We start from the raw sequence: 12748 nt of genomic DNA on the forward strand, positions 1-12748 counted from the left end.
GAGTTGCAGAGAATCCAATGGAAATGATTGTGAGTCGGCTGAAGGAGTTGACTGATAAAGCCCCTGCTGTAATATATTGAAAATTGTCGAAGAAAGAATTGTGAGCACTCTCTACTCTCTTTTGGACTCGGTGTTGCTATAGAATGCCAGGACAGATGTCGAGATGAGGTCTTCCTCTACCCATTTACATTTTTTTTGGCTTTATGTGATTTGAAGAAATTGGAATTGGAAGAACACATTTTTTTCTTCAATTTCAGTAACAAAAGATCAATTAATGTTTTGAAGTACTGTGTTTTGATGGTGTACGAGAAGCTTTGCAAACCGTAAATCTGATTTATAAATATTGTTTGAGCAGGTCGAGGGGCGAAGCATGTTCTTAGAAGGTTTTTTTTATCAAGCTCTTAAAGATAAAGATTTATTGTGGAGTATATGTCGTTATGTTGAACAATGTAATTTGAAGATCGTGTTGCACAGATTTTCAGAAGTGTTTGTCTTGGAATCCATCCAATGCTTCCTTGGATTGCTAAGCAGTGAAATTTTAGGTGAAGAGAGACGCTATTGGAGGAATTGTCCAATCATATATGTCCCACTCACGATTCACGCATGGTTTGACACATAGTGACGTGGAAGAAGCATTATATGCCAGGTGGTGGTGGAGTTTGTTATGAAACCGGCTCACAAAAAGATAGAAACGAGAGATCAACGCCTTAGAATTCAGCCTCTTCGAGGGGGAAACCTCCTTTACATTACACAAATGAACAATTATTGGATGATTCAAATGAAAAAACCTCCTTTTTATATATAGGAGTCTAAGGAGTCACAATATAACCTAGCCGACCTAACAATAATAATATAAAGCCACAAAAATAACAATAGAGGGATTCTATGGGGCACAGTAATAAAAATATGGGGACAATAGGGGCACAACAATATTAATAAGGGATACAACTACAACAGTAATGGGGTAATCACTAGTATTATAGGGACCTAACATGCCCCTCTCCTTCAAAAAAAGTGTTGTCCTCAACGCTTGAGTAGTTCTGGATGCTTCTGTATAAAATTCTCATCCTCCCATGTGGAATCTTTAACGGATAAGTTCTTCCACTTGACGAGATACTCCGAAATTGATCGATTTCGTAGCTGTCGAGTTCTTGTTTCTGTGACTGCTTCCGGTTCCAATATAATTTTACCTTCCTCGTTAAGTTCTGGCAATATTGTTTGAACTGGGAGCTTTTCGCCTATAACCTTCTTTAAACATGAAACATGGAAAACTGGGTGCACTCGAGATGCTGCAGGAAACTCCAATTTGTATGCCATAGTGCAAATCTTTTGCAACACCTTGTTTTTTTTTAACACGATCGGGTACTTTTCTATTATAAAAAACTGCTAGGAGCAAGTCCTGTTACAAAGAGTGGAAGAGGAGGAAGAAGAGAAGTCCAAAATGGGTGCGCAGACCCTGACTTCTTGGGAGTAAACTTGAAGAGGATAGATTGAAACAAAAAGCGGCTGTATTGCCTTACAAAGAGACCTGCGAGAAAGCAAAATTTACTAGACATTTGATTGATTACATAAACTGATTGACAGAGTCTTCGATCTGAGGTTCCTTCTTGATGCTTGCTCTGGTTGATGCCTCAGCTTGCATGCTCTGAGTGATATTTTTGATGTGAGATATGGCCTCTTCCATATGATTACATTTTTCTTTTAGGCTTTCAATCTCAGCTCTTTGTTTTTCCAGTTTCTTTCTCTTGGATCTACTGTCTGCCTGAAAATCTTCTTTGAGTTCATTGAAATGTTTAATGAACCTGGCTATCATGAAGCAATGTTGTTTACATAGCGTGCAGCTATTGTTGCCGAGCACTCTGTCCAGCGGGTTCTCAGGTTGGTCTCTGCCTTCCTGATTCACGTTCTGCATTCTGATGTCTGGAGTCTCTGCCATGGCTAGGGAGCTAAAAGAGAAGAGGATACGGGCCAGAAGGACGGGGGAGAAGGAATAAGAAGGGGCAGAAGATGGAAAAGGGAAGAGGTTAACGCCGAGGGAGCTGACCACGGGGTCTAAGCAAATAGAATGCACAGGAATGATTGGAGCAGCCGAGAAGGAGAAGAGCGACCAGACTTGGAGACAACGAAAAATATACCTGAAGACTTTAGAGGAAAAGCGCGCTTCTGAGATGCTCAGGAAACAGCCTCGCTTGTTGCAGAGCTTCTGGGACCGATTGCATGAAGGAGGGTCTCTGTTCTCCAGGAGGAAGACGAGCGAAATACTAAGGCGCGCAAGGTTGTGAGGGTTGGGGGGGGTATAAATCAGAGCGGAAGTGGAAGGGGACGATGGGAGTGATGTGAAATTGTAGATTTGCACTGGATTGAGATCAGGGGATGGATCTTTGTCGCAGTTTATGAAGATCTTGAGTTGACTGATATCAGGAGGCCGCTTAGTTAAATCACGGGAAGAGTGAGAGATAAGGGTCCTGTTTGCAGGCCAGTACATTCGGATGAGGCACGATGCAAGAGGAGGAGCTTGGTTCGGGGCGGGACAGACTACTTGCGGCATAATTGAGTATGGCCTGAGATCACGAGAAGGAATGCAGGAAATGATTGCGTCAGAAATCAAAGAGGAGCTGATTAGACTTGTCTGAAGGATTGACTGACTGCTGGATTGGTTACGGGATTGGTTTGCCATATGTGAGCTCATTTTCCTTGACTTGACCGATCTGTCTGGATGTTGCCATGGAGGCAAAATGGTCTGCTTCCTTATTATTGTCTCTCAGAACATGTTTGAATAACGTATCCCCCAGTTCTTGGATATTATCTAAAATTCTGGTTTTTACGTTGTTGAGAACCTCTTTTTTGAACTGTGTCCCCGACACCATGGCTGCGATAAGAATGGCCGAATCTCCAACTATTATTGGATTCCTGAGTTTTAACCTGTTCAAAATGGAGGTGCCTAAATAGAGGCTGTAGGCTTCAGCCAAATTGTTGGACATTTGGCCCAATCCCCATTCATAGCTCACTAAGGTTTTCCCTTGGCTGTCCTTTATGACACCCCCTGCTCCTGCTTTCCCTGGGTTATTCTTGGAGGCACCATCGAAGAACAAAGTGTGGCGTTTCTGGTCAAGGATCCACTGGCTTACTTCTTCCTTTGTGCCCCTGATCTTCCATTGTGTTCTTCTCATGCTGCCTTTGGGGTAGTCCGAGCATATTTTGCTGAATTTGATATGGAATTTGTTGAGCCATTCCTCCTCTTCTTTGTGCCAGTTGGATCGATCTGGGGGAGCTGCCAAATTTGCACTTACTGTTTCAGAGATGAGTGCGATTGTTTTGGCCAAAATTCGGGCAGGATTGGGCTTTTTATCATTGAAGATACAGTTATTCCTGGCTAGCCAAATTTGCCAGCAAAGAGTAGCTGGGATGCATTTCCAAACTCGGGTTATGATGCCTTTGCCTTTCTTGGAGAAGGGATAAAGTCTTGCCCATTTTTTTTGCAGGGATGGAAGCTGATTATTTATTTCTTCAATTTCCAGAGGGCTGGCCATCTGTTTCCAGCAGCTTTGAGCAAGAGGGCATTGGAAGAACAAGTGGTGACTACTTTCCTCCTCAGTTCGACAGAAACAACAAATTGAAGGCCCTAAGATGCCTCTTTTCCTTAAGTTTTCAGCTGTGAGCACCTTACCTTTGAGGAGAGTCCAGTTGAAATGTTTAACCTTGGGAATGCACTCTGTTTTCCAAACCGTTGTGGAAAGATTCCAGTTCTCTGTTGGGTTGTGAGTCTGAAGGAATTTGTATCCATCTCTGACCGTGAATTTGCCTCCACTTGGTTCCCATATATACCTGTCTGCAGCCCCTAGATTGGTAGGAGCGGCACCTGAGAGAGAGGCCTTGAGATTGAGCCACAAATCTTCAATATCTATGGGAGGCTTTATGTCCTTCCAGCCCTGCCAGACATTGTGTTCCCAGATAGAGATGTCGTACAAGGTGTATAAGTTTTTTGTTTCCATCCAAATCTGCAAGGGCCTGAGATTTTGGTTGAGGTTTCTCGGTTTTGTGCCCATGATTTTGTCCTTCCATATGTTAATCTCCTTGCCGCTGCCAGGCACTTTGGATATGTTGTCCCTAAACTGAGGGAGGACCTTTTTAATGAGCTTCCAGACTGAAGTGCAAGGCCGATCAGCAATTGTTTCTGAAAGAAGATTTGAGTTTGTTCCATTGAGGTATTTCTTTGAGAGAACATCCACCCACCAGGCACCTTTGTCAGTGAGTAATCTCCAGATCAGTTTGAATCCCATGGCGCGGTTGGAGAGGCTTGGAATTTTTATGGCTAGGCCTCCCTTTTCATAAGGAAGAATGACTTGCTCCCATTTGACTAGACTAAATTTTTTTGAGTCTTGCCTTCCCCCTTGCCACAGGAAACTTCTCATGAGCAGTTCCATATGCTTGTGGATACTGGCTGGGGCCAAGGTGACCGCATACTGATAGATGGGGAGGGCCGAAAGGATTGCCTTTATTAAGGTTGATCTGCCCGCTAGGTTGAGCCAAGAAACTCCCCAGCTCTGAAGCAAGCCTCTCATTTTTTCAATATGACTGGTCCAGATCTCTGCCTTGATTGTTGCTTTGGCTAGAGGCAAGCCAAGGTATGAAAAGTAGCTCCAATTCCCTTGAATTGGAATGTCCAGGATATTGGAGATTCTTTTCTTGATTTGGTCAGGGACATTCCAAGTGTAAATCTTGCATTTTTTATTGTTCAATAATCCTCCTGAGGCATCTAGGAAGGCGTTCAGGACTTTCTTGAATCTTTTGGCCATTATGCTTGAAGCACCCCCGATGAGGAGAGTATCATCCGCAAAGAGAGAGTGATTGATCTCTTTAGTCCCTCTTTCTATGCCTATTCCAGTGATCAGTTTTTGTTTGCGGAGTTTTTCCAATTGAGCGCTCAAAGTTTCTGCCATGATGATGTACAAGAACGGGGAGAGAGGGCAGCCTTGCCTCAGACCCCGGGTGCTTCTGAAATATCTGCTCGGGCGGCCATTAATCAGAGGGGCAGTCCATGGATTGGAAATGCAACCAAGAATGATATTTATGAAATTGTTTGAGATCCCAAATTTTTTGAGGACAGCTGATAGGAAATGATGGTCAACTCTATCGAAGGCGTTTGCCATGTCTAGTTTAATTATCATGCCTCTTTCCTTTCTGCTGATACTGCTATGAATTGCCTCTTGGATGAGGATGACATTATCAGAGATCTGCCTGTGGGGGACAAAACCTCCTTGATTCTCAGAGATAAGATGGGGGAGAAGCTTTTTAAGTCTGTTGGCTAAGATTTTGGTGACTATCTTGTAAGAGACATTGCAAAGGGAAATTGGTCTAAAGCGGTCAAAGGAACGGGGATTAGGATCCTTGGGGATAAGAGCAAGGTGGGAGGATTTAGTGTTGTCTCCCATCTTGGAGTTTTTAAAGACATTCTTGACCATCCTTACAAAATCTTTTTTGATGGTGTTCCAATGATTTCGAAAAAAGGCCACCGTAAAGCCATCTGGCCCCGGGGCTTTGTCCTGTTGCATGCTGAATGCTGCGAGTCTGATTTCTTCCTCTGTGATCTCCTGATCCAGCTCCTGGTTTTGAAGATCGGAGATTTTGTTCTCTACCGCGCTGAGAAAGTCTGAGCTGTCCGACTGCTGAGGGGCTGCTGTTAGAAGGGAGTTGAAGTGGTTGAAAGCTGCCTCTTTGATTTCTTCTTGCTCGTTGATCTCTCTCCCATCGACCACTATTTTATCTATCTGATTTCCTGCACGCCTGAGCTTTATATTATTATGGAAGAAGGATGTATTTTTGTCTCCAGCCTTTAACCATAAGCATCTTGATTTCTGCCTGTGGTCTTCTTCCTCAAGTCTGTTTTGCCTGTATAATTCTCTATACATTACGTTTTCATGGTTTATGTCTTCAGTTGTAGGCTGACTGTTTTCTTTTTCTTTGTTCCACTGTTCCATCTGCTCTTGAAGATCCGCCTTTTTCTTCTTCTCCATAGCAGCATTTTCCTTGGCCCACTTTTTAATAACGGTTCTCAGGTTTTTTAGTTTGGTTTCCCAGACATAGTTTGGGGATCCCACAACTTCCTTTGCCCACTGAGTTTGAATGAGAGAACTGAATTTTTCATTATGGTCCCACGATTTGTTGTATTTGAATGGGAGAGGTCCCAGATTTCTCCCTTTTTCCATATACAACACCACAGGTTTGTGGTCGGAGGCCGAAGCCTGAATTATTTTGCTTTTGATGAGAGCATGGCTTGCTGCTATTCCTTCCTGTATTAGAAATCTGTCAAGCCTTTCTTTTATGTTGTGACTGCCTGTTCTTTTATTACTCCATGTATATTTCCCGTTGCAGAGAGGGATGTCGATGAGGTTGTGAGTCTGGATTATGGCTTCCAGCGCCTCTCTTGAAGGGTCCGAATGAAAATTTCCTCCAAACTTTTCATCCGTGTTTCTTATAAGATTTAAATCTCCTCCCAGGATTATGTTCCTATCAGGAGAGGCTAGTAATTCAGAGGATAAAGAGTCCCAGCAAGATGCTTTGTCCCGGTAGTGATTAGGTGCGTAGATGTTGTAAATGCTGAAGACTTCTTGTGAGACTTTGTTTCTGAGATCGGTTTTGATCCACCAGTTACAGGACTGGAGGTTGGTGGGAGTCCATTTATTTTTGTTCCAGAGTGTTCCTATGCCTCCTGAGGCACCTTCTGAGCCTGAAGAGAAGCCTTCAAAATTTTTGATTCTTTTGATTTGGTTTTGGAATTCTTGGTCTGATAACTTGGTCTCCTGGATGAGGAAAATTTCTAGCTGCTCCTGGCTTATTAGATCGCGGACTGCATTTATTTTTGGGGAGGAGCCCATCCCCCTACAATTCCAAGAGACCAGATTCATCATTTACCAGACTTTGGATGAGTCCCACTCCTCTCCTTTGATTTTTCTCCACTTCCTTTTTGCTTATCTAGGTAGGAATCCATTGGTTGCTGTGCTCCAGTTGCCATCTCTTTCACTGCTGCCTCGTCTCTGAGCTCTTTATTTGATTTTCTGCCTACCTTTCTTGGGGGATCTGAAGGAATATTGGCTTCTTTCAGTTTGTTTCTGGTGAGAATTCTCTCTATAGTTGGAGGGGGGGAGGGTGGAGGGATTGAAGGCGAGGAGATTACAGCGAGAGTGGCTCGGGGGGATGGAGGGGGGGAGGGGAGGTTTTCGACATCCAGAGATTCGAAAGGGTTGGAGGAGGATGGAAAGGAGGGAGTGGAGCTGGGAGGAGGGGGAGGAGGAGGAGGGAGGGTTCCTGAAGGGGGCTTTGAGGATGTCCCTTGGTTGACTGAAGGTTTTTTCCTCTTGACTTGTTCCCAGTGACCTTCTGTTTGTTCTTCATTTTCAGTGGTTTCATTTATTTTTAGCTTGCTACATCTATTTGCAAAATGTCCATATTCGTGACATACCTTGCATTTGAAGGGGAGTTGTTCGTAGTCAAGTTGTTGGATGTGCGTCCATTGATCGACTTTAATCTTGATGGCTTCCGGCAGGCCTTTCCCGAGGTCTACTTCAACGCAAATCCTGGCGCATGCATGCATATTCTCCCTTGGCTCAGATCTGTCAATGAATTTGCCTACTGCATTCCCTATTGCCTTGACTGATTCGTCCCCCAAGTAGTGGAGCGGAAGATGTAGGAGGCGGACCCAGACCGGGACTGCGTTTGGGATGTCCATTTCCGGATCGAAGTCTAGAGTCCATCTGTTTAGGTAGAGGCCTCTTGAGTCCATGAAGTAAGGCCCATTTCTGAATATTAGGTTCCTATCTTCCTTGGATTCAAATATGAAGGTGTAATAGCCCCTTCCGCAGAATCTGATAGCTATTTTCCCTTGGATCATTGCATTTCATTTGCGCTCCACCCATTTATGCATTGTTCTTGGTGATGGCCATAAACCTGTGAACTGTCCAACCAGGCCTCTTTCAGCGAGTGTTATTGCCGATTTTCGTGGAAGGGATGGAGGGAGAGAGACCTCAGGTATTTCATCGAGACGCTTGATGAACTTCGATTCAGAGGGACACGGTCTTGAGGCAGCTTTCTCAGGGAGCAAAGAGGCGAAAATATCTTCATAGTTTTCAGGGTCCGGAGGAGGGGGGGGGGCGTTCCCAGCCATTTAGAACTGCGAAGCCAGGTTGAAAGGAGCAAAGGCGCAGGAGGGCCCCAGAGCAGCACCGGCAGAAGGCCCGTGTCAGGAGCGAGCAGATGGGAGGGCAGGGGCTGTCGGCAGCCCTGCCAGCCAGGCCTGAGGGGCAGAACCAGGCGAGGGCGGGAAGAAATTTGAATCAGGCGCGTGCAGGGTCCTCGGCTCTCTCTTATCACTTCCCAACCAATTGCCTTTTGCAACACCTTGTACGGACCATAATACTTTGGTGATAATTTATTATCCTTCTTAGCTTGCTTGAGGGAAATTTGTTTATATGGTTGTAGTTGTAGGAACACCCAATCACCTACATCAAAACTTCTTTCGCTGTGATGTTGATCTGCCTATTGTTTCATTATATTCTGTGCCAACACAAGGTTATCCTTTAAGAGTTGGAGGACTTGTTGTTGATGTTCGATGTGATGTTCCACTGCTTGAACCTTAGAATTTTCTCTTAAATATGATGTGATGGATGGTGGCTGATATCCATAAGGTGCCATAAATGGGGTCACTTTTGTTGTTGTATGGAAGGAAGTTGTATACCACCATTCAGCCAGAGGCAACCATTTGACCCATTATGTCTATTTATCAGATACAAAGCAACTAAGATATCCTTCCAAACATTTGTTTACTATCTCAGTTTTCCCATCAAATTGAGGATGATAAGATGACTATGAGCTAACTGAATACTAAGACAAGAAAATAATTTTGTCCAAAAATTTCCAGTGAAAATGGGATCTCTATCACTTACAATAATCTTTGGGTTTCCATGCAGCTTTTGAATTGTTTCCATAAATACAGTAGAAACTATACTGGCTTTAAATGGATGTGATAATGCACAAAAGTGTGCATACTTGGTAAGTCTGTCAATTACCACCATGATGACACTCTTTCCCTCAGACTTGGGTAAACCTGTAATAAAATCCATTGAAACCTCCTCCCAGTGTTGGCTTGGAATGGATAAAGGTTGTAATAGATCTAGGGTCTTAATTGTTTCAACTTTATTTTGTTGGCAAACCAAACATTTCTCCACAAACTTTTGAATATCCGATTTAAGGCCATCCCAAAAAAATTCCTTCTTAACCCTGTGGTAAGTTTTTAAAAATCCTGAGTGCCCTCCAAAGGGAGAAGTGTGCAATTCCATAAGAATCTTTTGTTTGAGTTGCGAATTCTTACAGAGGTATAAGCGATCTTTGTACCATAACGAATCATTTTTCCAGCTAAATGTATCAGATGTACTGGAATCTTGCTGTAACTTTCGAATAAGTGCCCATACTTCTTCATCATTCTTCCATTCCTCCCTTGCTTCGTTTATCCAGTCTGGTTGGATAATAGAAATGGTGCACAACAATGCTTCCACATCCTCATCCTTTCTTGAGAGTGCATCTGCCACCACATTTTGCTTCCCTTTTTTATAGATGATTTCAAAGTCATAACCCAACATCTTTGTGACCCACTTTTGTTGTTCTTCAAAGGATAATATTTGTTCTAAAAGGTATTTAAGGCTATCATGATCCGTTTTTACCTTGAAGTGTCTTCCCATTAGGTAGGGTCGCCATTTCTTAAGTGCATGTAGTATTGCCAACATTTCCTTCTCATAAATAGCTTTGTGTAAAAACTTTCCCTTGATTGGATGACTTTCAAAAGCACTAGGTCTTTCATCTTGCATTAAAACAACACCAATTCCATTTCCTGAAGCATCACATTCCACAATAAAGGATTTTGTGAAGTCTGGTGTAGCTACGACCGGTGCTTGGCACATTGCCTCTTTAAGATGTTCGAAGGCCTTTGTTGCTTCTGGAGTCCATGAAAATGCATCTTTCTTCAATAATGTTGTTAGAGGTGCTGCTATTCTCCCATAATTATTAACAAACTTGCGATAATACCCTGTCAACCCAAGAAATCCTCACAGATGCTTTATGGATGTGGGGATTTTCCATTCCTTAATGGCTTTAATTTTTCTAGGGTCTACCTTAACTCCTTCATGAGATACAATATGACCCAGATATTCCACCTCTTGTACTCCAAAGAAACATTTGGATCTTTTTACATATAATTGTTTCTCCTCCAATAGTTGTAGCACCCTATCAACATGTTCAACATGATCCTTCCAAGACTTGTTGTAGATTAGTATATCATCAAAAAATACTAACACAAATTTTCTAAGGGTGGGTTTGAAAATGGAATTCATCAAACCTTGAAATGTAGAAGGTGCATTGGTAAGGTCAAAACGCATGACCAAAAATTCATAATGACCCTCATGAGTTCTAAATGTTGTTTTTGGAATGTCTTCAGTATTCATTCTGATTTGATGATATCCTGAACGAAGATCCAACTTTTTGAAGTAAATTGATCCATGCAATTCATCCAGTAATTCATCAATGACAGGAATGGGAAACTTATCTTTAATAGTGAGCTTGTTGATCTCCCTATAATCTGGAAACATGCGCCATTATCCATCCTTCTTGTGCACCAATACTACTGGAGTAGAGAAAGAACTTTGACTAGGTTGAATTATACCAGCCTCTAGCATTTCTGCAACCATACGTTCAATTTCACTCTTTTGGGCATAGGGATATCTGTACGGCCTGATGTTTGGAGGAACACTTCCTGGAATCAGATGAATAGCATGATCATGATCATGAATAGGTGGGAGGCCTTTGGGAGTCTCAAATACCTTGGAATTATTTTCCAAGACTTTTTGGAGATATGGAGAAATAGATGATTCCGATGTGGAAACATCTAGCTAACATAATTGAGTACTTACACCTCTTTGTTCCTTTTTTATAAGCTTTTTCATACCGTTAGGGCTGATTATCTTTCCCGATTTCCCTGCAATACCCCTTAATTCAACTTCCTTTCCTTCTGCAGAAAATTTCTTGAAAATCAAAAGCTATTGTACCCAAGGATTGTAGCCATTGGACTCCTAGTACAACATGAGCACCTCCCATTTGAATGGAAAGCATTGGGCTAGTCAATACTAATTCTCCCATGGATAGATTTATATTATGGCACTTTCCAGAGCAATTTATCGTTCCTCCATTTGCAACCATCACTTGACACTCTAGTGCTAGATATAAGAAGCAATTCAATTCTTTTGCTACCTTACAATGAATAAAATTGTGGGTACTTCCTTAATCAATCAACATTATTACCTTTTTCTTCTTGATTTGTCCTTCTATCTTGATGGTTTGAGGAGTGGTAATTCCAGCCAATGCATTACAAGATATGGTCAGATTCATTTCTTCTTTATCTAGGCTTTGTTCCTGGAGTATATCCTCTTCTTTTGACCTTTCTTACTCCTTTTCTTCTTCCTCTTCAAAATCTATGTAGAATACTTTCTTCTCAGCACACTTATGACCTTTAGTGTATTTGATATCACAACTGTAACAAAGCCCTTTTGCTATTTTTTCTTCCAATTGTTGTGGTGTCAACGTTATAGGTTGTGGAAGGCTAGGGGTAACAACACTTCCATCTTTATAGTTGTGACTGGTATGCTTCCTGGTTGCCATATTTTTTCTTTCCATTTTTCTTGCTAACCTGAATGCCTTCTCTAATGAATCAGGTTCCCAAAGGCGAACATCATGTTGGATATTATCCTTTAAAGTCCCTATGAACACATCAATCCTATGCTCCTCTGGAATATTTTTTACCCTTATGTTCAATTTTTGGAACTCCTTAATGTGCTCCATTATTGAACCCTTTTGTTTGAGACTTATCAATTGGCTAAAAAAAGTGTTGCTTTTTGTATCCTCATAATGTGTTGTCAATTCTTCCGTAAAAATTTCCCAAGTGATAATTTGTTTATGAGAGCAAAGCCATTGATACATACAAACTGATTTGGTTCCAAATATAAAGGTTCAATATGTACCTTTTATGTGTTTTGCACATTATTTATATCGAAAAATTGCTCCATCTGTAATATCCATGTTGCAGGATCCTTTCCATCAAACTTCCTCATATCGATTTTTGGAATATGGTGGGTCTTCAATCGAGTCTACAGAATCATGATTAACATTTCTTTTGTTCTCATCATGAGTTTCCTTTACTACCCTTTCACCATTAGTCACCATTTCTTGTAGCAACTTATTCATATTTATCTTCAATTCTTCCATCCTATCATCCATGCCATCCATTTTAGCGTCCATGTCATTCATCTTAGCTTCCATGCCATCCATCTTAGCTTCTACACTTTTCTTTAAACCCTCCATCTTAGCTTCTACATCTTTCATCTTAGATTCCGTTACTTTTTGTGCAAGTGACACTTGTTGCACTTGGTCTCGTAATTTTGATATATCATGTTGCATTTCTTCCTCTTCTTCATGAGTCATGCTAGAGCTTTCAGGTTTCTTACTAGGTGTTTGCATTTTCTTTCCTCAGGGCATCAATTACCAATAATAATGCTTTACTATGCCCTTTGAATTCCTTCAAACTAATTTTTCAACCCAAGCTTATGCAAAACTTAAAAAAAAACTGCACACCTTTTTTCACTTTGTAGGAGCTTGATATTGAATATGATGAATCTCTGTAATTTTGGATCATCTAGTTCTGAAATTGTGA

At 41.8% G+C, this 12748-nt stretch overlaps 1 protein-coding gene across 1 annotated transcript; it reads right to left on the reverse strand.

Moving 5' to 3' along the window:
* Nucleotides 1-2657: 2657 nt before the first annotated feature.
* LOC149212023 (uncharacterized) lies at nucleotides 2658-7726 on the reverse strand. The gene is made up of 2 exons (XM_089388537.1): nucleotides 7460-7726; nucleotides 2658-6290 (listed from the first exon to the last, which is right to left on the reverse strand). The coding sequence occupies exons 1-2, from the start codon at nucleotides 7724-7726 to the stop codon at nucleotides 2658-2660; spliced, it is 3900 nt and encodes a 1299-aa protein (XP_089244663.1).
* Nucleotides 7727-12748: the final 5022 nt, after the last annotated feature.

This window comes from Pinus tabuliformis, chromosome 1_1, assembly GCF_031772625.1.
Source record: "Pinus tabuliformis cultivar Carrire ecotype Pingquan chromosome 1_1, CPIR1, whole genome shotgun sequence".
Lineage (NCBI taxonomy): Eukaryota > Viridiplantae > Streptophyta > Pinopsida > Pinales > Pinaceae > Pinus > Pinus tabuliformis.